Source organism: Argiope bruennichi, chromosome 7 (assembly GCF_947563725.1).
Source record: "Argiope bruennichi chromosome 7, qqArgBrue1.1, whole genome shotgun sequence".
Classification (NCBI taxonomy): Eukaryota; Metazoa; Arthropoda; class Arachnida; order Araneae; family Araneidae; genus Argiope; species Argiope bruennichi.
The window spans coordinates 81,034,679-81,061,085 of record NC_079157.1 but is presented as its reverse complement, the minus strand read 5'-3'; the positions used below and the strand labels follow the sequence as shown (position 1 = coordinate 81,061,085).

At 29.0% G+C, this 26,407-nt stretch overlaps 1 protein-coding gene across 1 annotated transcript in view; it reads right to left on the bottom strand.

Moving 5' to 3' along the window:
* Positions 1-6,545: 6,545 nt before the first annotated feature.
* Positions 6,546-26,407, bottom strand: part of LOC129975612 (fibrillin-1-like) — a 62,990-nt gene continuing 43,128 nt past the window's right edge. The window contains exons 15-19 of the mRNA XM_056088686.1: positions 17,573-17,642; positions 15,095-15,150; positions 11,661-11,760; positions 10,443-10,518; positions 6,546-7,276 (exon numbers count right to left, since the gene is read on the bottom strand). Coding sequence (XP_055944661.1) covers positions 6,848-7,276; positions 10,443-10,518; positions 11,661-11,760; positions 15,095-15,150; positions 17,573-17,642 — 731 coding nt within the window. The 3' untranslated portion in view covers positions 6,546-6,847. The remainder of the gene's footprint in view (positions 7,277-10,442; positions 10,519-11,660; positions 11,761-15,094; positions 15,151-17,572; positions 17,643-26,407) is intronic.

Below are 26,407 nucleotides of genomic sequence, written 5' to 3'. Positions count from 1 at the left end.
AATTTTAACGAACATTAAGATTGGCGAACCGGCTGGTAGCCAAAGGCGGCTAGTTATTTCATAAATCGATAAAAAGACATAATTTCAAAATCTAAAAACTGAACTATTAATTTATCCTTTGTTTAACTTGACTGCCAATATATTTGTTCGATATTAAGTAAATGGTTCGATGGAGTAAGGAATACACGTGAAGGAAAGAACGTGTATTGGATTTAACTGACAACACGTGAAAAGCGTTAAGACTTTTATCAGCTCATTTTTTTATTTGTCCCAAAGTTATCGACTTTGATAAGAAATCATTGTTTGTTTCACCTTGAAATAAAAATAAACAATCTCTATAGCTCTTAAACTTAGCTTTTGTTTGTGGTTGCGTAGCTTTACATTTACTCTCACTGAATAGAAAAAGTTCAGTTATTTTGTCACATATAATTTATTTCTTTTAGTAACACTAATTTGATCATGCGAGTTATCAAAACCAATTTATTTTTTAATAATAATTTATTTCCCTCACTTGAAACTAAGATTCATTTCACGTGCTTTCAAATGTAATTATTTTTTTAGTTCTTATGCCGGGATTACACTAGGCCAGTTATAAGGCAGCGCATGCGTAGAAAGGTAGAAAAATACTGTTCGGTCCAGGGCAAGTAATTATCCCGATGTGACACAACATTCCACAGTATTGTATTTTTTTTCCTTACTACGCATGCGTTTGTAAAATTTGACGACTTTTTTGGCGTGAAAAAATTGATGACTTATCATAGATTAATTCTGACATTTTTTGCTCTTTGTTCTTTCTAATGCGAGTGTTCTTTCTGATGTTGCGCTTTTTTAAAATTTTATTTGCCATTTCTTTTCTATAGTTTCCCATATTTAAGTGTGTAAAACTCTTTTTTATTTTACCATGTTTTTTTGTGTAAATATCCATCATTTTAATACTATATGCAGTAAAAAACAAAAACTCAGAGATGCAAAACGGCATGGAATGGCAAGCAAGCATGGAATGCCTGAATCTATCTTACGAAATTCTGACAAGCAGGAATACAGCCCCTTTCTATGCATGCGCTGTCTAGGCCATCTTATAATTGGCCTAGTGTAAACCCGGAATTACTCTTATTTTTTTATATTTATTTAAATCATAACTTTGAGCTACGTTTAAATGCCGAATTCGTTTCATCAAAGTTATTTGCTTACCAACAACATAAAATCTTTGCAATTCAGAATCCTTACTTATTCATATTTTTTACATCAGTTTTAATTCTTTTTGTAGATCGTCGTCGTTTGGTTTTAAAGATACAGCATGGATATTTAGATGGATTCTGTCCATTAAATGTGTTTAGACGAATGTGGAATCTAAACAAACTCCATACCTCCAAATTTGTGTACAAATTTGGAAAAGATATATTTGGAAGATCTTTCGGTCAAAGATCACCAAGTCAAAACAGAATTTTGATGAAACACACAACCAAGGACCTTTGCCATCCCGATTCCGAGAATCTGCAATCGATTCTGGCTGAAATTATTAAATTTTCAGCTTTAATAAACATCTGAATTCATTTATCTTTCCATCTAATTTTAATACTAGTTTTACTAAATTATTGCAATAATCACGGTCATGAAGTGATTTTACTTATGAAAACAATTTATAAATTTACTTTGCTAACAATCTTATTTCAAAAGATTTTTGAATACTAGTTGCCTTTGATCACCAGCTGATTCATTTGAGATATTGATTATATTTAATTTCATTTAAACTGTTTAGATGTAACTTTGTTGTTGTTGTTGCACATTCCCAAGAATATCAGATCTATATTACCTTAAAATATAATTTTTATATTCATGATTCCGTCGATTTATTCGATATTAAAGAAGTGTTTTTTTAATTGTCTTACATACATTTATTTACATACATGGACCTTTGTAATTCAGATCAGTCACATAATAATATAAATAATTAATAATAATTCCTATAATAATTAAAAATATAAATGTTCAGTGCAAACTAACTATCCCAGTATTTAACTTCACTTTTTTTATTCGTTTTTATGCTATGCAGATATCGAACATCTTCTTTGTCTTTCAACAACGGAAGAAAATCACGTGATTAAATATTGTATAAAACAACGAAATATTTTGTTGGAAACTAGTCAAAAATATTTTTTTTTTAAAAATTAAGAAAAAAATCTCCATGATTATTAAATTAATAGCATTAAAAATATTTTTTGAAATCGAAGATGATGAAAACTTTTTTTGTTTTTTCGTACTTTCTGAAATTATGGTAATTAAGATGAAATTTCACTTTTAAGTAATTAAAATTTTTGTTCAAATTTCAAAGTAACTCATTCCGAGGTACACATTACTTTCCTTTAATATATATATATATATATATATATATATATATATATATATATATATATACAGGGAAAAAGGGACGAACAGATGATGACTTGCCTTATATAACATAGGATTTTCGGCCACGCGCTGCCGGAGTGACCTTAGACAGGGGCAAAAGTATCACTTTCATTTGATACGTAGCACTGATGGCGCATTATTTTTACAAAGGGATTAATCAAACCGAAAGTGGAATTGGATCACGAAATAAGAGAATATTTTAGAATGAAGTTAGGAAGGGCTAAATTAAGGTAAAGTTTTGGAAATTAATTTGGATTAAATTAAGAGTTTAAAATATCATTACATTTATATATATATATATATATATATATATATATATATATATATATATATATGTGTGTGTGTGTGTGTGTGTGTGTGTGTGTGTGTGTGTGTGTGTGTGTGTGTGTGTGTGTGTGTGTGTGTGTGTGTGTCAATTTTAATAGACCTTAATCCAAATATTTGGTCTGTAGAACGTCAACATACACTCAGTACAGTACAGATTTTCCCTAGATTTATTTTTGTTTTGAATAAATACCATTCGAAATAATTAGTATGCATACAGCATTCTTATAAAATAAAATGCTTATAATAGATAAGGAAATTCAAAAGTAAATAATGAGTCCTATTAAGAAATCTGATTTATCATTTATACATACAATCAACAAATGAAAATTTCATTTATAATTCTACTTATTTATGTTATTTATGCCCTCGGTGAATTATTAAACCATATTTATTTACTGATTGGTAAAAAAGTTTCAAATCTTAGGATCTATCTTCTGTGTCAATATTGTATTTTCAATTGTTATTTCCTTTATGAAACATCAGCAAGTACAAAGACAAGAATTTGGATCTGCCCATCTGATTTTTACACATCAAACGCTAAGAGGTAAAAAAAAAAAAGATATTTTATCATGAAAAAAAGTGGTGACATAAAGAGCAAACTATAGATTTTAGTCGTGAAGAAAAATTTACAGATAAGGACATTTCCTTCTTATTAAAAGGGGCATTATACAGAATGTTCAGTTAATTTTGATTAAACAGAAGAAAAAATCAAATGCCCGATTTCAAATATAATGATATAAATTTTTCTACTTTAAGTAAAATTTCACTAAATGTATAATCAATGCTCACATTTCAAAATAGGATAGATACTAATTGAGAAGTTTGGTTTGGTTATATTAACGTCCCGTTTGAAGCAACACTAGGGCTATTTTGGGACGAACCTCGTAATTTGGAACAGCGGTCAGATGACGAGGACGACACCTGAGCTGGCACCCCTCTCTCCACACCACACCACTCCAGCGGGAGGACGTTTGGTCATAACGGATTTAACGCGCAACAGACTCTCTTACACGACGGTTCTTCGGTGGAAACGGGCCGCGAACCTGGAACCAACCGGTTCCGAAGCCGAGACCTTACCACCAGGCCACCGCGGCCCACTAATTAAGAAGAATAGGAGGGATTAGAAGAATACATTTTCTCACTAAACGCTTAGAAAGGATGCAAACCTATTTCCGATTGGACACTTTGCTCCTTGTTCGCCTGAATACTAATTTTATTTAGTTTCAATTAAATCTCTTATGCATATCTTCATGTTTAGAATCCCGTAATAATGCAATTTTCATTTCAAATTGCTATAGACCTTTAACATGTCTTTTGTTGTAGATTTGTATTTATAGTGCTCATTTATTACATGGATGTCTCAAATCGAAAAAGTAAGAGTTTAAAGTGGAGCGTTCAATTTATTTGAATTAAAAACTGTAATAATTGGTGATAATGAATATATTCCTAATATACTTACCCTTTTCTATTTTCCATGACTGCATTGCTTAAAAAAACCGTAAACCGATTCAAATTCGCCAAGTTATTTTTTCATCGTAACCAACAAATTTGTGGTGAAAGTCTTTTGGTTTTTGCAGTTTCTTGGGAATTAAGGAATTAAAAACTATTGTCGCTAATTATACCTGTAATTCTAACAAAGATTAGAACAGAAAAAAAAAAGTGAAAGAGAGTGATGAAGCTTAGAAGAAAAAAGTAGTCGAAATTAGTATTTGAAGACCGTTTTTCAGACATTAACTTGAAAGCAACTAAAAATAACGAAAAACCTTCGATTCAGTTATAATGAAATAGAATTTCGCCAATTTAAAATGTTTTTCTATTTTCAAAAATATGAGAATCATGGGAAAAAGAGGAGCTTCCTCATTTATCATATCCATTTGAATTTGTTTATGTTGTCTTTTAGCGGTATGGGATGAGTGAGGATAGAACCTGGGACTTTGTGGTTAGCAGTCCAGTAACTAAACCATTTTACCAAAACAGCTGTTCGGGTAGAAGAGTTGTTAACTGGCTTATATGCTATTCACCACAGTACTCTCCCTGCAGTGAGTCGAAGGGGAGACGAACGATACGGTTGTTGAGTGGTGATAAGTTATTAGTAGTAGCTGTTGTTTTAATGGGCCTATACCAGTTGAATAGCGCCAAGCGTTATGGCGATCTTGTGTTGGGGCTGATTCGCCAAGTGTGTCTGACGGCTTTGCGTTGCTGCGTCAAGTGAGTCTGACGATTTTGGTTGAAGGTAGATGGCGCCACAACAGCTGTACGAAAGTTGAAGGTTCATCGTCCGAGGTCACCAATGAAGCAGTAGGTGATGGACGAAGGATAGAACCTGGAACCTTTTGGTTAGCAGTTCAGTAACTAAACCATTTTACCAAAACAGCTATTCAAAAGTAGAAGAGTTGTTAACTGGCTTATATGCTATTCACCACAGCCTCTTTTTATTAAGAATTCAGCCATAATTTTTATCCTTTGACTGCATATTACTATTCGTTGATTCAAATCGAATCAAAATCCACAAATTGAGATGAATTTCGAGCATATATTCATTGTATGGTGATTTCTGTCTGTCTAATCATACTCTATTTATACCTCTTTTTGTACCTATCAAAAGTTTTGAAGCTCCTAGTATATTCTGAATTTTATATTAAAATATAATATTTATACAGCAAAAATTTCCTTTATCTACAAGTCAAATTTTGAAAATATTCATTGTCAACTTTTATACAAATTTAACTTTTTGTAACTTTTAAAATTGTTTAAGGAACAAAGGATTGGATGGAATATATATTGAATATTTTTTTTCTTCAAAAAGAGTAAGAGGATGTTATGAAATTTGATTAAGAAAAGAGGATTATGTTAGTATATTCTGAAAGGCTTCTTCTATATAAGGTTGAGGTGGTAAATTAATCATTAGTTATTATAATAGGAAATCACCATTTGATGTAATATGAGTTACTAAATAATATCGAAAAACAATAGTTACAATTTGCAAAAAAAAAAGGTACCTGGTCATCTAAAATTAATATTTGGATGGAGAATTTGAATGAATATTCCAATTTGGTTTAGCCTTGAATAAATTATCAAATGATAAATGTAATTCCTTGCTACGCAAAATGTTCAAAAACCAACTTCACCATTCGAAATGTAATTAAAAAACTCTTGTAATCAATAAATTAAATTAGAATCAGAATTCAAAATACCGTTAACAATTTATCAAAAATTTCAAAACTCTTTAAGGGTAATATAAATAAAAAAAATATGTGTTCATCTTGTCAAAGAATTTTGACACAAAAATCACCAAATAAGAACATCATATCAAGAATAATTTTTCATTAATCATAAATATTTAAATTGTTTTAGAATAAAAGTGAAAATATTTCAAAATAATAATCGGTATGAACAAATTCGCAAATAACTAAACATAGATAAAATATCGTTTGGAAATTTAGCCAATTTTCAAATTTTGTATGAGTTTTTCATTAAATGTGAAGGCATGGCACATATTTCTGGCAAAATCTAGCGAAACAATGTCATCATTCAAAGGAAATTAGGTATTCTCTCATTATCTGAAAATAAAATAAATCTTTGAATCTAAAAATACATTTAAAATTTTGAAAGAAAATTACAGAAGTAACTTTTCTTTTTATACATCCTCATTATTTTAGCACTCATAATATCTTTCAAGATTTGATAAATCGCCTATTTCTTAATATTAAGAGATAAAGTTTGAGTTAATGTTTCATTTTCCTGAATGAATACAATAAAAGTGTATCGCAGATTCGAAACTTTAATTGAAGATACAACAATATTACAAAGTTTCGACAAAGCCTTTTATTATAGATGCACATTTTTATAACTGAACACAAAATCAATGAATCAATGCACAAAAATACAAAAATAACTTTAAAAAAATACTCAGATTAATTTTTTTTCACACATGATTATACTAAATGAATGCATTATAAAGAAAAATGAAAAGCTCAAGCACTTTTTGAAAGACCTCTGAAACACAAAATAATAGCATAGATTTTTACATAAAAAATTCTCACCAAAGTTGTCAGTCCTGTCACTCTATAATTTACACTTCGAAGCTCCTCATATAATTAATTTATCTGAATCAGTCTTCTTCATAACCCCTATTCCTATACTGCATTCGGCTAACACCTCTCTTTTCATTATCTAAGGGGTCACTTGACCTTGATGGAGGTCTTCGAGACCTTTCCTGCCTATCATCATCCCTCTGGCTTGATCGGCGGGCTTCTTCATTGGTGTGTCTTGAGGAATGCGCCTTGGGAAGAATTCTGTCGTCGCCATTGTACCCTCTTCTGTAGTCACCACTTTCACGTCTCTCTGACATATCATCTCGATCATTAGAGCCTTTATCTGCTGACCTACCCAACTGAGGCCTAGGAATGGACATACTGTCAATCGGGTTGATTCGATACTGAGAATTGTACCCTTGATCCTCGTTTTCGCGATTGGGTCTTCTCTCATTGTCTCTGAGCTCGACATCATCGTTTTCTGGTTGTCTTCTACCAAGTTTCCTCTAAAAAAATAGTTAATATGTGTTGAGGATCTTTTTAAAGTATATTAAACATAATGTTGTCTTTAATTAAATAAAAAATTGTAGTCAAACGTGGTAACTTGTTTATCTCTCTATGTGCCGCTCAATGATGAAGTTATCTGTTAGTTAACGATATATATATATATATATATATATATATATATATATATATATATATATATATATATATATATATATATATATATATGTTACCGTTAATATATATAATGCAGTTATTTCATAGAATGCCTAGTTATTCCATGAAATAACTGATCGTGTCCGTTAAAGTGTGTAATATGTTATTAATTTGACACTTTAACTAGTTATTCTATGAAATAACTAGGTATTCTATAAATTAACTAATGAGAGACAGTTAAAGTGTAAAATAACCAATTTATCTAAAATGAAATTAAGCTAATGATAGACAATTAAAATGAAAAAGAAGCAATTTATCTAATTTATGCAGCGTATAAATGGTATTTATGGAAACGTACCATAAAATCATTTGTTACAACAAGGATTACTAAAATGGCACTTGGAATTACAAAGAACATTATTTCTAAAACAAAAACATTTTTTATTTCTAAAACAAACAAACAAAAACATAAGTGCAGTAGGGGTGGAAGGTAAATGTATTTGTCGTGCGAGATATATGATATAGATTATTTTACACTTTAACGGGCTTCAGATCGTTAATCTATGAAATAACTAGTTAAACCATGAAATACAAGAGAGTTTTACACTTTAACGGTCACGATCAGTTATTTTATGGAATAACTAGGTATTCTATAAAATAACGGATTTCATACTTTAACGGTAACACATATACCAAATAAGAGAAACATAAAGTTTAAATCCCCCCCCCAAAAAAAAATGAATCCGGTCTGAAAATTTTTTCAAGGGTCACCTTCAAGCAGTTGACTGACTTCCATCCAAGTATTGACCCTCACAGAATAAAAATTCCCTGGTTTGAGTCCCTGCTTGAATTATTCAAGTAAGTATTTTCTCGTATATTCGAATGCATAGACTGATTAACAGTCAACTATTTAGATCATGCGGTTCAAAACAGATATACAATTCTGCTAGTAGTACTATAATTAGCATAACAGTACTATAATTGGCTATTATTAATAATTAGTACTATAATTAGCTATTATTTAACCAACCATTTCAATATGTTTCTGAGTCATCATAATGACATACAAAAGAACGAAATGACAGTTGTACTTCTTGTTGATGTATTTCGTGCAAAATTAGATTAAGATTTACAATTTTTGCATGACGAATGCTTGCCGAATTTCATTAGTCAATTTAGCTGTGCTTTCTATATTATCATTTTATTGACAAAAAAATGGACTGATTCCAGAAAAAGATATTCAAAATTCAAATAGATATTAAATAGGGGGATTTATAAAGACAATTGTATTTAGGACTCAATTTCTGTACTTCATATCCGAAAATGTAAAAAGAAATACAAAAGAAATAAACACCCCAAACCTTTCTCACATACTCTGTAATAAAGGTTATAATTTCGCCTCTTCCAGCATCAAATTGTGGATATCGACGAAGGCTTTGAAAATCCCAAGTGCTCAGCATTTTATTTTCAGAGTTCCGCAAATGCTAATTGTATCCTTCTTAGTAAAATACAGAAAACGTTTATTAATGGCGTGGTCAACAAGTACGATAAGTGGAGAACAATAAGTATGAAATACTGATCTTTGGCATCTTTAATATTTAGCAAATTTTCCATTAAATTTACTAATACAGCATGAAACGTTTGACGATTTGTTTTTTGAGAGATATTAATTACAATATTAATCATAATGCGGTTTATATACAAATTCCAGAAAATTAAATTGGTATTTTAGACACCTTATTTTGGATTGATTGAAACCAAAATTTGATACAGAACTATAATTGTAGTCAAAATACTGTACACAAAATGTTAAGTCACTGAACTTTCATGTTTGAGAAAGTACAGACCATCAAATGGTCAATCTTTGACAGATTTATTTCAAAATAAAAAAAATCCAGACTTTAAATGTCAAATTTGTTAATCAAATCTTATTTATCTAAGTTTTTATGTTTTTGAATTATCAGTTCTACATTACATAACTTTTTGATGAATTTGATTCCAAATTTGACACTGATTTACATTTAAGATGTTAAAAGTCTGCACCAAATTTTATCCATCTAATTCTTACTATTTGTAGTTGATCTTTATACTTGTATTCGGACAGACACACAGAATGAGTTCGAAGAGGATTGTCCGAAATTTGATATAAATCTGCAAATTTAATGAGCAATCCGCGTGCTAAATTTCAGCCGTTTACCTCAAAGGACTTTTGAGTTATTATATTCACAGATAGACAGACAGACAGAGCAATAAACCATCAAACAATTCATTTTTTTTTGTTTGTTTGCTTGAGAGATGTTTGAAAAGGGGTGATATGTAAAAGTCTGGAGTCCAAAATCTTCGAAGACACAATATTATCTCTCTATGAAAAGAGATAGTAAATAAATGCTACTGCATTATTTTCTGCATTATTCTGATTAATGCATAATAAATAAAATTTGCTGTAATAAATAAAAAATTTACTGTAATAAATAAAATTCTTTCTTTTTTTTCTATTTTTTTAAAAAGAATTTTGCCTTTGAATATTAGAAGATGTAGCAGTTGCATTACTCTTATCTTCTCTTTTGAATACTAGATGGCGATACCTGATTAGGCCATCCCATATGTCATCCCATAGAGCATTGCGATTGTAATTAGAATGAGATGTGATGCTGAACTGTGAAGCCGCGTGCGTGAATGTCTTGTCTTTGTGTTTGTGCTTGTTTAGTGTGTGAATGTGATTATTAAAAGAAATGTTCCAAAAAACACTCGTCCTGTTGCTTCCTGCATGGATCATAATAATCTACAAACCACCACTTTGGCGTCCAACATGGTGATTGTAAGCATGAAGCCCACCACAAAGTAAATTTATTTCAATAATTTTAGCCTAATTTAGGCATATTATTGAGAATTAAGTAAAAAAAAAAAGTTTAAAAAAATTATATTCTCAAAAATTAAGAAGTAGTGAGACATATTTTATATCTTATAGCAAGGTTTCATAATTGTAAATATCTTAAATTTATAATACTTTACCATTTCAGAAACTAGTCCACGTTTTCTCTGACGTACATATTCTTCAGTCTCATCAATGGATTTTTGTTTTTGAATTCTGAAAAATATACATTGTAAATATCTATATGAGAATTTTTAAAATTATTTCTGAAAATTATTTTTGATTTCGTATTTAATGCAGAAAGTTTCTGACTTTATGTAACTAATGCGTTTCAACAAAATATTTCTTTAAAAATCTGTTTATACACGAGTTTTAATGTTCATATCTTTTAAAAAGCTCATTTTCAGAAAATATTTGCATAGATCCTCTGCATGTTTCAAGATAGTTATATTAAATTTATTAGTTATATTAAATTTCCCATATTTAGAAAATCATGTAGATTGAAAGTTGAATAAATCAAAATGTTGAAATGACTGATTGATATATTATTATTTATAAATACTTATGTATTTGATATCAATATTTTAGAAAAATTTAAAGCTTTATAATACGAATTATATACTTTAATTTGGAAAAATATATGATTTTTATGTTTAAAAATCTGTTTTACATGCCAATTTTACAATCAATTTTACATGCCAATTTCTTTCGCTACTTTTTGAAGGGTATCAAAGGTATTCGTTGAATATTTCATTCATAGTGGAGATGGGTTTTAATGACTGATTCTGATAAATACAATTTCTGATTCTGATGAATTCGGATTAATGTATATAACTTTGCCGTTACTAAAATATTGAAATTTTACCATTAAATACCACCGATTTCCTGAAGAATATTTTAGACTTATTAAAAAACTAATTGAAAACAGCTTAAACCATTGCAAGTATAAGGTACAACATCTATAAAAAAATATCATAACATGTCATGTTCGACTTATAAACTAGAAAATTTTACAATATTTTTGTTTTATTTACATAAAAGTATTAGTATTCTAGAAATTTTATTGAAGATTGATAAGGATTTTAAACAAATTCATTTTTAATTCAGGTATAATAAGAATACATAAAATAATATAATTCTTTTATTAACTCGTTATTATCATACCGAAATTCAAGAAAGTGTTTATTTTTCTATGTAAAGATTAACGAATTATTTAATGATTTCGCTACTGATCCATCCAAAAAATATGATCACAGGGAATTGAGAAATCTTCAATTAAAATATATCTACAATTATAAAAATCTATCTTTAATTATAAAACTATTTTTTGAATATAAAAGAAACTGAGAGTGACGTACTTTCGGAAGAGGATTATACAAATAATAATTGCCATCACAAGGAATGCTCCGAGAACTCCGCCGACAATTGCTGAAGTTTTCGTTCCTGCTTGTTTTATATCTAACAAACGAAAGTTAGAAGAATTATACAAATTACGATGATCAAATAAATATTAACGAATTACACTGATTAGTTTAAATAAATTATATTTTAAAAAAATCTATAAATTATACTGATTAGATAATTATATACAAATTTCACTGGTCAAATAAATATTTATAAATTGCACCGATAAGATAAAATTTATTAAAAAAAATTAAATAGGCAAATTAATATCAGCAAATTACACTGTTAGAAATTCATGCAAAATAACACTGGTTAAAGAAATATGAACATATTATACTGAATATTTAAATTTACACACAATTTCACTGGTCTAGCATCAAAAAAATTACGCTGTTTAGATAAATTTGCACTCATTAACCTAATCAAAATATTTCTTCAAATTGTTTAGAAAAATGTATGTAAATCATATAGAATATTAATAGATTATATATATTAGACTATATAATCTATATAGATTGTATAAATTATAGAGATCACATACATTTATATAATTGTTATTAATAAAAAAATTCGGTAAAAATTACACTAATAAGATAAAATTATATGAACTGTATTAATGAGATGTAATTAAACATTTATTATTATAGTTTTCTCTACTCTCAATTTTGATAAATCATATATATATGCTATATTCCAAGATGCTATCTTAAGAATTCAATTGAGTCCGTAGAACGCTGGAAATGTTATCTCAAGTGTTACTCTTATGTTCCGAATTATAATGCCTGTAAATGATTTAATTTTAATTTATTAGTTAAAAAATATAGAAATTCCCTGCACAAACACCTCTTGAGTACTATAAAAAAGAGGTTAATTATCTTTTATTAGTTTATTCTCTTCTCTAATAGATATTCTTAACATCAAGCCATTACAATTTCAATTTCTATATATATATATATAAAAAAACCTACTGTATTACATCAATAAAACAAATGTATGCAATTTTTAATTACACCAATAACCTAAATTTGTGCAAATCATATTAAAAAAAAATGTCATTTATAAATTAACATTATATGAATTGCATCGATCCAGTAAAAACTAATTAATGTTTTTCTTTTACAAATTATATTCAGAAACAGTTTTAGAAGTAATTCATTAGAATTCAATTTAGAAGTAATTCATTATTTTTTTCTTTTTGTATGAGAACGTTATAAGCATCATACTATCAAGCCAACACTTCCATAAGCGTAACTAATTTGTTTGTTACATAACCACTTAATTACAAGATTCAAAAAGCCATTTTATTTAACACTTCAGATCTAGGTACACCAGGACCTGATTAGGCACTGGTTGAATCCGTACTAGTCTAAAACAAAATTCTTAAGTGATCAGATTTTCTACATTTTAATCTAAGGTAGTATAGATATTAGGCAGAGCGATTTGTTTTTTGTATTCTCAATAAAAAAAGATAGAGAGAGAGAGAGGATACAAGATTTCGATGCCACTTCGTTTCGGTAGTTCGAATTCCACTTGTCCCAATTTATCTAAGCTTAAGCCTATCTTGTGAGTTAAAGGGGTTAATGCAAAATACTCTTTATAGTCCACACAAACTATCTTAGAATACATGGGTAATAGTTGATATAAATGCCTGAATGAATTCTTTTCTATAAGTAGAGAATGTCTTTGATAATGATTTCAGCAATATTTCAAATTACATATTAAAGTGATTTACTCTTGAATTTTATATGCATATAATTGTAGCATTTTAAATTAAGCTGAAATTAAGATTTTAGAAGCAATATATTAACACAACAATTTTGTGAAATTCACAAACATATACAGATTCTGTGGATCTTAGTTGAATGAAAATGACAGCATATCCCTAAAACATAGGGTACATATATTTAAATAGTAAAAAAAGCAATTTAATTAATTACGTTCAAAGTTTGACGCTGAGATTCTTTTATTTTCTCAAAGACGCCGGTGAAATTATATGCATAGTAGAAAATTGATAGAATTAGTCTAAATTATTTAATCAAGTATCGTAAATCCTTTTTAAAAGTACGAGAGTTCTTATTTTTTAAATAGTAAGCTTAACAAACTGGGATTTTTTTAAAAAATATTACGAATCATCGCTTAACAGACGACACAACCTATCTCAATTTTTAAAATTCCATAAGAAGAAAAAAATAATTTTTTCATAAGAATAATAAAAAAATTTTGGCATCAGACATACATAAAGTCTCATGTTCATATCATTTGTCAAAATGGCAGAATTAGGTTTTTAAATGCAAAAAGAAAATTCTTCCAATTGTAATATTTGGAAAACAGAAATGAATAACATTGTTTTTTTTAAATAAAAATAGGATTTTTTTTTTTATTTAAAGTGAAAAAATAATTTAGGCAATGCTAACTAATTTGAACTTAGGATACGTTATTTAAATACAAATTTTACTGTACTGGTGGGATTCATAGAAGTTACGGTGGGCTGATTCATCTAAAACACACTGCATTAATACGAGAAAATTTATTGACACTGACATTTATGTTTATATTTGTATCTCTTCATATTAAAATGGTAATGTGGAAAATTATTCAAGAGTGTTTGATAACAATTTAGAAAATTGATTTATTTTTAATTTGCTGAATTGCAATATATCAAACAAGATGCCCAATATACCAAACGCACTCAAAAATTGTTAAATCGTTTTTTTTATTGCTAAAAATTTATATTGAAAAGCTTATTAATTTCTGGTGTATAAATGATCATTATTAAATTATAATACGCTGATTCGAAATATTTTCAGCATTTTATTAGAAGTTTAGCAGCTGTATTACAAGAAAAGTTTTCTTTTTATATTCAATTAACCTAAATTTTAGATTCATATATGCAAAAGACAAAAAGAACCCTTAAAATTACAAATTTATCTTTGGGCACCTACTTGAACAATAAATATTTTACTAGCTATATCTATAAATATTATAAAATATCGTTTAAATATGCAATTTCCGCTAATTTTTTTTGCATCAAATTATTCCATTCATTAACTATTAATATATTAATCAAAGTTTTTTTAGTTGATTTATTATTTATTTTTTCTGGGATATTCTTGATATACTGTATTTAGCGATGGAATTTCAAAAAACTCGCTTGCCTCTTTTTAATATAAATATTTAAGCCTTTTACAGCATATTACTTTTCTTGAGATATTTTCTATTTTCTCAGAATAGATTAGAAAATGAGATAAAATTTGAATAATGAATTAATGAGATAATATTTCAATATAAAGATAATTTGCATTATAATTGATCTAACTATTTAACATGAAATTTTTTAATTTATCCTTTTTATTTTATTATCTATTATAATTGTTACTATTTAGTTTACCTTTAATAGCACCATTTGTTTGGTTGCAGAAACGGCCAGTGTATAAATCATCACAACTGCAATAAAAAAACATAATATTATTTAATATTTTCAAGACAGTAAATGTTAATTTTTAACACAGCCATTCTAAAAAATTTAGGGTGTGATAAATAAATAAATAAAAAAGAAATCCTCCAAATAATTCTATTTTTTTTCGATTTTTAGCAGAGAAATGAAGATAAGTTCATGTATAACTTTTTTTGTTTTTCTTATTTCCATCAGCTCCGAAATTTTTGTCGAATTCTTTCTTTTTAAATGCCTGATCATTTATTTTAATATCTTTGGTAGTATAAGGTACAAAGTCGAGCATAAGGCGAAAAGTTCAGGATGTGTTTCCCCAGTTGACTTCATCAGTTTGACAAATCATTTGAATATTTGTTGTATTAAAAGTTATTAATTTAGTGAACAGTAGTTTATTATATAAACAATAACTAAATCATGAGTTCCGATGGCAATTTACTCCAGAGTTTAACTGATACTGAAAAACTACACATATGTACTTATGTAGTTCAAACCTTCTGCAAGAACGAGATCTCAGTGCTTTTGAAAGGATCATTTTGCATAGGTGGTTCATTAAAGAATGATCATTAATTTAAAAATTTTTTATCGTAATCCATTCAATTTTGATGGCCTTTCTCAAAACACTCCCCATTCAATGTTCTTTTATCCAAAATTTTTCCTAAACTTCACACATATTCGAAATCATTTTTTGGCAGGTTCTTAATATGTTCAATATTCCGCCGCAGAATTTACCATTGCCTCTGATAATGAAGAGCAATTATCCCTGAAGTGTTTCTTCAGATTCAAGAAAAGAAAAATATGCCAAGCCACAACTATAAGGAGAGATTGAGAACACACTCGACATTGATTTCCAAAACATAACCAATAACGAAGTTGGCAGTTTTTGTCTTGCCTTATCATGATGTAACATCCATCCTGTTGTTTTTCAAATGAAGCTTTTTGTTATATAGATATGGCTCTTGAGAAATTTTCACACTTGAGAAATACACTTCTATATCCAGCAGTTGCAGTTGTATGGGATGATATCATATGCTGACATGCCATTTTTTGAAAAATGTTTTGACTACTATCTTCTCAGAAAAAGCAACTACTTTCCTTAATTCTGAACCGTTTTCCTTAATTCTGAAGATAGATGAGATTTCCAGACAGAATTCTTTTGTTTGAATCAAAGTTCATAATTATAAAACCAAAATTCATCAGTAGTGATAATTTTTTTAGAAATTTGGCATTTTTTTACAAATTTGATTTCAACTTCAAGAAAATGTACATCCGTACAATGAGAAGTCTCTGAAATCCCCGTAAACAAACAAGTAGTATATGCATATTTTCTGCTAGCAACGTGTAGAGGGCGCCTAATGAAATGTGAAATCTTTCTAATAGGTTTCTTAATGTGATTCGACGATTTTCACGTACTGTTAGAGCATCACTATGAATGCTTAGAGTTTATTGGGGCATCGGTCCGCCTTTTTTTGAAATCTTAAAGTCGATTAACTTTCCTCTTTGAACGTCCTCTAGTTATGTGATAAAAAATTCCAGTTTCCCCATAAGTTTCTTATAACATCGAAAAGACTTCGCTAACGAATTTTAAGGCAAAAATAAAATTTCAACTAAAGAAAATTTTCAAAAAAATTGTGCGTCACATTCATTTTTAGCATTCATCATTAGCATTTTCATTTACCGGCGAATGCGAAGGAATGCACTCTTGGCCGCTTGCCAAAGATCAAAAGATGTGACGTCATAAACGTGAAATTTATGTCGTCGGTTCTCCGCTTATCCCATTACATTATAGAATTATTGAAAAAATGTGATTTTTTTCGCGATTTTAAAAGAAAATCATGTTCATCCTATATTAAAAAGGCTTTGTAGTTTATCATAATAGATTTATAACATTTTTAAAAAATAAAACCCTTCCATCATGTCTCTATGATTGTTATGTACATCCTATATTAAAAAGCCTTTATAGTGTATTATAATGGATTCTAAACATTAAAAAATATATATATATACACATTCCATCATGTTTCGATTATTACGTACAGCCCCATTACAAATTTTGACTAGGAAACATTTTCTTAGTTTCCTTACCCCCCCCCGAAATCTTGCTCCTAAGAATTTTACTCGTTTTTCCAAGTTTACGCTTCTTTTTTCTGATTATCGATTCCGAAATTGTGGATAAATACAGATTTAATTATGAAATCAACCTTATTTGATGATGCAATCAATCGTTTGCTGTGAGGTGACATCGTTCATTGATACAGTACAAAATATAATGACTTGTTATAAGAGTTTCCTGTGAACTTTATAATGGAATTAGTCAGTGAAATATTTTGTCTAGGTAATCTACATATAATGGCCATAGAAAATTTGATGGTGACTCTTCATTTCTCTATAATATAACTAAACATATTGATGATTTACCTGCATAAGAATCCGTCTTTTCCTGTTACTGAACATTTACCGTGGTCACATGGGTTTGGATCACAAACGGCTGAAAAAGAAATTGTCTTTATAAATTTAAGTTGAAATGCTTAAATGTGAATATAGTAATCACACGTAAAATGTGCAAGCATATCATTATGAAGTGCTCTTTTGGAAATGTAATTCAAAATTTATAAATTAAAAGCATTCTTATATGTGCCCTTCCCCTCCTCATTTTGACTGAGAGTGGTGCGGTGAATTATTGGATAAAAATTCCACTTTGATAATTTTTTTTGTCAGTTGATATCTACGATGCGTTGCAATCAGCTAAAAACAAATCCATGTTGGTAAATATTAGATTTGTAAAACACACTTTAAGGAAATAGTTAAGTTTGATTACATGAATGTATAGAGTGAAGGAAAAACACCATAACTCTGCTATTAGAATATCCCAAATCGGTTGAATTAGAAGGAAGTTGAGATCTATGACGCGCTGCAATCAGGTAGCAACAAATCCATGTTGGTAAATATTAGATTTGTAAAACACACTTTAATGAAATAATTAAGTTTGATTACATGAATGTATAGAATGAAGGAAAAACACCATAACTCTGCTATTAGAATATCTCAAATCGATTGAATTAGAAGGAAGTTGAGATCTATGACGCGTTGCAATCAGGTAGCAACAAATCCATGTTGGTAAATATTTGATTTGTAAAACACACTTTAATGAAATAATTAAGTTTGATTACATGAATGTATAGAATGAAGGAAAAACACCATAACTCTGCTATTAGAATATCTCAAATCGATTGAATTAGAAGGAAGTTGAGATCTATGACGCGTTGCAATCAGGTAGCAACAAATCCATGTTGGTAAATATTTGATTTGTAAAACACACTTTAATGAAATAATTAAGTTTGATTACATGAATGTATAGAATGAAGGAAAAACACCATAACTCTGCTATTAGAATATCTCAAATCGATTGAATTAGAAGGAAGTTGAGATCTATGACGCGTGGCAATCAGGTAGCAACAAATCCATGTTGGTAAATATTAGATTTGTAAAACACACTTTAATGAAATAATTAAGTTTGATTACATGAATGTATAGAATGAAGGAAAAACACCATAACTCTGCTATTAGAATATCTCAAATCGATTGAATTAGAAGGAAGTTGAGATCTATGACGCGTTGCAATCAGGTAGCAACAAATCCATGTTGGTAAATATTTGATTTGTAAAACACACTTTAATGAAATAATTAAGTTTGATTACATGAAGGAAAAACACCATAACTCTGCTATTAGAATATCCCAAATCGGTTGAATTAGAAGGAAGTTGAGATCTATGACGCGCTGCAATCAGGTAGCAACAAATCCATGTTGGTAAATATTAGATTTGTAAAACACACTTTAATGAAATAGTTAAGTTTGATTACATGAATGTATAGAATGAAGGAAAAACACCATAGCTCTGCTATTAGAATATCTCAAATCGATTGAATTAGAAGGAAGTTGAGATCTATGACGCGTGGCAATCAGGTAGCAACAAATCCATGTTGGTAAATATTAGATTTGTAAAACACACTTTAATGAAATAATTAAGTTTGATTACATGAATGTATAGAATGAAGGAAAAACACCATAACTCTGCTATTAGAATATCTCAAATCGATTGAATTAGAAGGAAGTTGAGATCTATGACGCGTTGCAATCAGGTAGCAACAAATCCATGTTGGTAAATATTTGATTTGTAAAACACACTTTAATGAAATAATTAAGTTTGATTACATGAAGGAAAAACACCATAACTCTGCTATTAGAATATCTCAAATCGATTGAATGAGAAGGAAGTTGAGATCTATGACGCGTTGCAATCAGGTAGCAACAAATCCATGTTGGTAAATATTTGATTTGTAAAACACACTTTAATGAAATAATTAAGTTTGATTACATGAATGTATAGAATGAAGGAAAAACACCATAACTCTGCTATTAGAATATCTCAAATCGATTGAATTAGAAGGAAGTTGAGATCTATGACGCGTTGCAATCAGGTAGCAACAAATCCATGTTGGTAAATATTTGATTTGTAAAACACACTTTAATGAAATAATTAAGTTTGATTACATGAATGTATAGAATGAAGGAAAAACACCATAACTCTGCTATTAGAATATCTCAAATCGATTGAATTAGAAGGAAGTTGAGATCTATGACGCGTTGCAATCAGGTAGCAACAAATCCATGTTGGTAAATATTTGATTTAATAAACACACTTTAATGAAATAATTAAGTTTGATTACATGAATGTATAGAATGAAGGAAAAACACCATAACTCTGCTATTAGAATATCTCAAATCGATTGAATTAGAAGGAAGTTGAGATCTATGACGCGTTGCAATCAGGTAGCAACAAATCCATGTTGGTAAATATTTGATTTGTAAAACACACTTTAATGAAATAATTAAGTTTGATTACATGAATGTATAGAATGAAGGAAAAACACCATAACTCTGCTATTAGAATATCCCAAATCGGTTGAATTAGAAGGAAGTGAAAGAAGCAGACATGCAGAATAAAAAAACATATTCGCAAAATGAAAAATATAAAAAATTTGAAATATAAAGCGAAATTTTAGAATGTAGTTGGACTAAAAAAAAGAATTCAGGAAACAAAAGAAATATAAATATACAAAAATAGCACATTTATACAAATTGTAAATGAATACAAAGCACTGCCGGCGTCCTGGCATAGGGGTAGCGCATCTTCCCCGTGATCTGGGTGACCCGGGTTCGAGTCCCGGTTTGGGCAAGGTTGTTCTATCTGTGATATGTGTGAATGTGCCCTCCTGTGAAAAGGGGTTGTGCAAGCGAATGAGTGATGCGTGCGTAGTCCAGTCGGCCCAAGTTGGCTCTACGATAAAAACAAGATTTCTATAAATATGAAATTTAAATCTTTTCAAAGTATTTGCACGGATTATTTCTTGTTTCTAATGGCAATTGTCATAGACAAGCCCACTGACTTTAAGCCAATGGTGCATCTCTTGTTTTTCCATAGCTCCACCTAGTGCAGGACTTAGCTACGCACACGTCACAGCCCCTTTTAATGGGGTGGACTTCATTCATACATTTCATTCACTCCTCCACAGATCGTAATTTAGATCTGAATCAGAGAACGATCTCACCCCTATCCAGTACCCCCAGTGGTATTACTCTCGTCATGGAGGACTTTGTGACTACAACAGATTTATGCATGCACACCAGCCACCACACACACGGGGAGTCTTTGGCCAGCGGAGTTCAAACTCGCAATTGAAGAGATACGAATCCAACGCCCTACCAACCAGGCTATCCCTGCCTCACACATTATTTGTTTCTCCTTTTATATCATATATTGAAAATTATAAAACAATATTACTAGAGACTTCTAAGGTACTTTGACATAATTTCTTAAAATATATTAATTCGGACCTATAATTATATAAAATATCATATTTATAATATTTCCATGGATGTCCATAATTGCAAACATCAGAAATACCTCCCAAAAGAATTATATCTCATTGGCAAACGATATATAGCCTCATTTTGACGAATATTAATTTCTACCTACAATTAAGAAGTGTATGTGTATGTGTGTGTGTGTGTCTCTCTGTGTGTGTACAATCTAACCCGTATAAATAGAGCAACTAGACATGGTGCATACATGCATTGAAGGATATGAATGTGGACATAGAACCATTTGCTGTAAAAATTTATTAACAATTTTAATTAATTGAAAAATCATGCAAAATTTTGGCGTTTTACCGCGATAACTTACAAAAATATTACAGTGTTAAAATAAATGTTGCATAATCTTAAAATTCGGAGAATTATATTTAAAAAATATATTTTCAATAAATTTTTTATCATATAAATTAAGTTCCTATTTTTTTAAAAAAAATATTTTAAGTATATTTTTCCACAAAATAATTCATGTAAAATAAGAAATAAAATTTATCTTGAACGAGCTCGATATCATGCCTAATAATAATAACTTTCCTCAACATATTGCTGTAACGTTAAGAAAAGATTAAATTAGAAATTAAGTTAACTGTCAATACAAACTAAACTTAAAAAAAAACCATAATTTTTATTACATATCTGTATTGAAGCGCACTGAATGAAATAAATATGAATTATGACAGTTTCTAGAAAAATAATTGCAAGAAAAAAATTATCTGTAGCTTTTTTAATTTCTCTATTAATTCTATAGTTCTGTATTATTTCAGCCAAACATTGTTTATATGTACAAGATATCTTCTTTAATCGGGGCCAGGCGTCTAATTTTTAAACCGTTAATAATAAGCAAATATATCTAGTAGGAAAAATGTTCTAAATGAAGCGATGTCCATATTTAATGCAATTTGTGTTAATAACTGGGATGATGAGTTATGAATTTTCATTTTTTTTTACAGACTCTCTATCCCATAAGTCATATGTAATAAAATATTCTTGAGACACTAGCAATTTAAGTTTAAAAAAACCGCTCTTTTGAGACTAAATTCGACGGCGTTATGACAATTTAAATATCATTATTTTTACAAAAACGCCGGATTTTAGACCACTCAATTGACTGACAGGAAGAAATTGGCTATTTTAATCCAATCAATCTGGGTGTCTCCCAATTATTGATATTAAGTAATTATTGATTGTCCTGAAATAGTGATATTCCAAATTTTTCGGTCAGATTTGTCCACAGCATGCAGAAAACAATATTTTTTTTATTTAAAATTTTGAGCCTCAAAAATATTTAACGTGTAGTGAATAGCTTATAAGCCAGTTAACAGCTACGCTACACGAGAAATTGCTTTTGTACCGTGGTCATGTTACTGGGCTGCGAACCACAAGGTCCCAGGTTTTATTCTCGCTCATCACAATTCGCCACATTGGTGACCTCGGACGATGATCCTTCAACCTATGTATAGCTGTTGTGGCGCCATCTACCCACAGCAAACCAAAGTCATCAGACTCACTTGACGCAGCAACAGCAACCACTCATCCACACACGCTCGCCATAACGCTTTGCGCTTTTCAAATGGGTACAGGCACATTAGAATCAACAGCTAATACATCACCACTCAACAGTTATATCGTTCGTCTCATCTCCGACTCTCTGGAGGGAGAATCTGTAGTGAATAGCTTATAAGCCAGTTAACAGTTACGCTACACGAGAAATTGCTTTTGTACCGTGGTCATGTTACTGGGCTGCGAACCACAAGGTCCCAGGCTCTATCCTCACTCATAACTATCCGCCACAAACGAATATGATTCCTAAAAACCAAAAAACTATATAAAATTTAGAACTTCATAATATTTTTGAACGTACCTTAAGTGACTGAAACAAAATAAAGTGTAATTAATTACATCACTTAGTGCTTTTTCTCCACTGAAAGTACAGGTAATTGTAATTATAGTGACTTCTAATTATAATCTCAACTCAAAATTATGTAAAACTTGTCCTGGTTGACGGTATTCGTTAAAATTTGATATATACGTTATAAGGGACATGATGAAAAGAAAACTTAAAGATAATAGTTTACATTCTGGCCATTTGATGACTATTTCGCCAAATTATCTATCAAGATCATTATGCAAATTAGAAGTGTCTAAAAATTCCAATAATAAATGCCGTAAAGTCTTTCTTTATCATGCTTTAGAGAAAAAAGTTAGAACTTTAACGGTTTAATTTTTTTTCTGTGATATATTTAAAAATGACATCATAGAAGATCCACGTACTGCAAAAACTGCATCCTCAAGATTCGAAACCATAAAAGGATTTTACTGACTGATTTCTGTTCAGAATAGCTGTTGATAGTTCTTTGCCTTGGAATATTTTGTGTTCAGATTAGACAATTTTCTTTGAAGACGCTTTTTCTTTGAGATGAGCATTCCTCAAATGCCTGCAAAATGTTCCGACACGATCTCCTGCTACTGTGAAAAACTACAGCAAAAGGCCATTTGTCTCTTACAACTACTGGACAATGGACTTTATGAAAGATGCTGCAATAACCCATTTTTTTAGAAGAATCTGCATCACCTTGGGGATTATTAGTTCATTTCGAGACATTTTCTGTCTGTCTGTCGCTTTATTCTCCCGACTAGAATCTCTGTGATTCTAGTTACGGAGAGTTCTGTAAGATCGTATCTTTTGAGTGGAAATATGGACTTAACCAGAATTTAAAACAAAAATAACACCCCGTGTCTCTACAAATTCTTCAAGAAACAGCTCACACCACAGTTGAACACTTTTTGAATACGTGGTTAATGCAAATGAAACGACATTGAATAAATGAAGATTAAATACAATTTTGTGATTTAATTTGTGTTTATTTGTCCTTGACTCACTTGACTTGATTTGTTTTTGAATACGTGGTTAATGCAAATGAAGCAACATTGAATAAATGATAAGATTAAATACAATTTTGTGATTTAATTTGGGTTTATTTGTCCTTGAATCACTTGACTTGATTTGTTTTTGAATACGTGGTTAATGCAAATGAAGCAACATTGAATAAATGATAAGATTAAATACAATTTTGTGATTTAATTTGGGTTTATTTGTCCTTGACTCACCACTTTTTCTTCTGGTGATCGAAATTTGAATTAATAATTTTTATTGCTCATTGTCCAAATGACTTATGTAGAAAGTTTCGATCAAAAACGTCTACCATAGATGCCTCTATATAAATCCTAATTATAATGAACTTGTATATATCTATCTTGAATAGTTTAGAATCAACTAATGGGTTATGATCGGTGCAGGTACATACTGCATAAACCCTTTCAGCGAAATAGTCACTTGAAGAATCAAAGAAAATTTGTTCTCAACAAGAGATTAATTGTAAAGATTGAATAGAAATAATACAAAATGAAACCAAAATAAATTGAATGTTTCTCAGAAAATAAGAAAGAAATCCGCTAAGAAAATCAAATCAGTAAATTAAATCCAAATAAGAAAAATAAATCAGCATGCATAAACACTGTCAGCACTTGAGTCAATCAAGAGTGTTTTTCAAAATAATTTTTTAAAATGTCGTGGAATATTTTTCAAAGTTCAATAGAGTGACTTACGAAAAAATGTTTTATTTTTCCATACTTCCATTAAATTATGTTTCTAATATATATATTTTTTTAAATTCTGTTGCATTTACTGCTAAGCTTTTACTTTGCAAGTAAGCAATGCAAAAAAAAAAAATTAAGTGAGTTTGTTTTCAAAAATTGCCTCGGTTTCCAGTGTTATATATGGGTGCCTAAATATAAATTATCGCTTTCATCACTTGAAAATCATTTTCTTTTTATAATGAATTGAATGTATGTTAAATCAAAAAATTCTTATTGATCTATTCTAACTCTTTGAAGCGTTTTATAAATTATAAAAAAATATTCTGTAGTGCATAAAAGATTTCAATACAAAACGATTCTATTTCTAAAACGTATATTTTTAAAAACATGTTTAATTTTTTTTAAAAAATTGAATAACTCGAAGTTTAGTGATTTTTGTTTGAAATTAAATTTCGAATTTTAATAGAAATAGCCGAGATTTTAAAAAAGGCATAATATAATGAAAAGGGCTTCTATAATACTATGAAATTTATGACTACGAAAATCTAAGGATTAAAATTATTTTGCAGAGGAAGCCATTAAAACTCAGCTAGGGGAAATATTTCATTGAAAATTTTTACAATTCTTAATCACAACAAAATAGCTTGTTACAGAAGGCTTCTAGTAAAGAAAGCATAAATCTTGTTTATATAACAAGTCAATATATGTTTACTTTTAAATAATAAAATTTTTTAGGTTTTTCAGTTACGTCAAAAACTGATAAAACAATATATATTACCAACTTAATTTTATAATCAAGCATTTTTAGCCATTCATTTTAATATATGTATAAGAGAAATACAAAGGAATAGTATATATATTATTGATTTTCATAAGATATCACTTTAAAATAAATATATTTTACTAATAATATTAGTATATCATCTGAAAATAAATACATTTTAGTGATGGTAAAAAGATATTCCTTTAAAATAAATATTTGTTACTGATAATATTAAGATATCACTTTAAAATAAATATAATTTGCTGATAGTAAAAAGAAACCACGTTAAAATAAATATATTTTACTATTAGTAATAAGAAGTCACTTTAAAATAAATATATTTTACTGATAGTAATAAGATATCCCTTTAAAATTAATATAGGTCACTTATAGTATTAAGATATCACTTTAAAATAAATATATATTACTGATAGTAATAAGAAATTGCTTTAAAATAAATATATGTTGCTGATATAAAAATAAATATATTTTAATGATAATAATAGACTATCTTATTACATCAGTAAAATCTATTAAAATAAATATACTTTACTGATAGTAATAAGAAGTCACTTTAAAATAAATACATTTTCCTCATAGTAATAAGATATCATTTTAGAATAAATATATGTTACAGGTAGTATTAAGATATGATTTTAAAATAAATATATTTTACAAACAGTAATATGATATCACTTTAAAATAAATATATTTTACTAATAGTAATAAGAAATCATTCTAAAATGAATATATGTCACTTATAGTTATTTTTATAAATTACTTTAAAATAATTGAGTTGCTTTCAATAATAACACTTCCAAAGTTAAGAGTAAATATTTCTTTAAGTTGTCTCACAATCACAATAATCAGACTTTAAATCAGTTAAATATTTTTCTCATCTCATAAGATGCCAAACATACAAATAAAATATCACTTTTGTCAAACAGTTGGGCTAATTTGT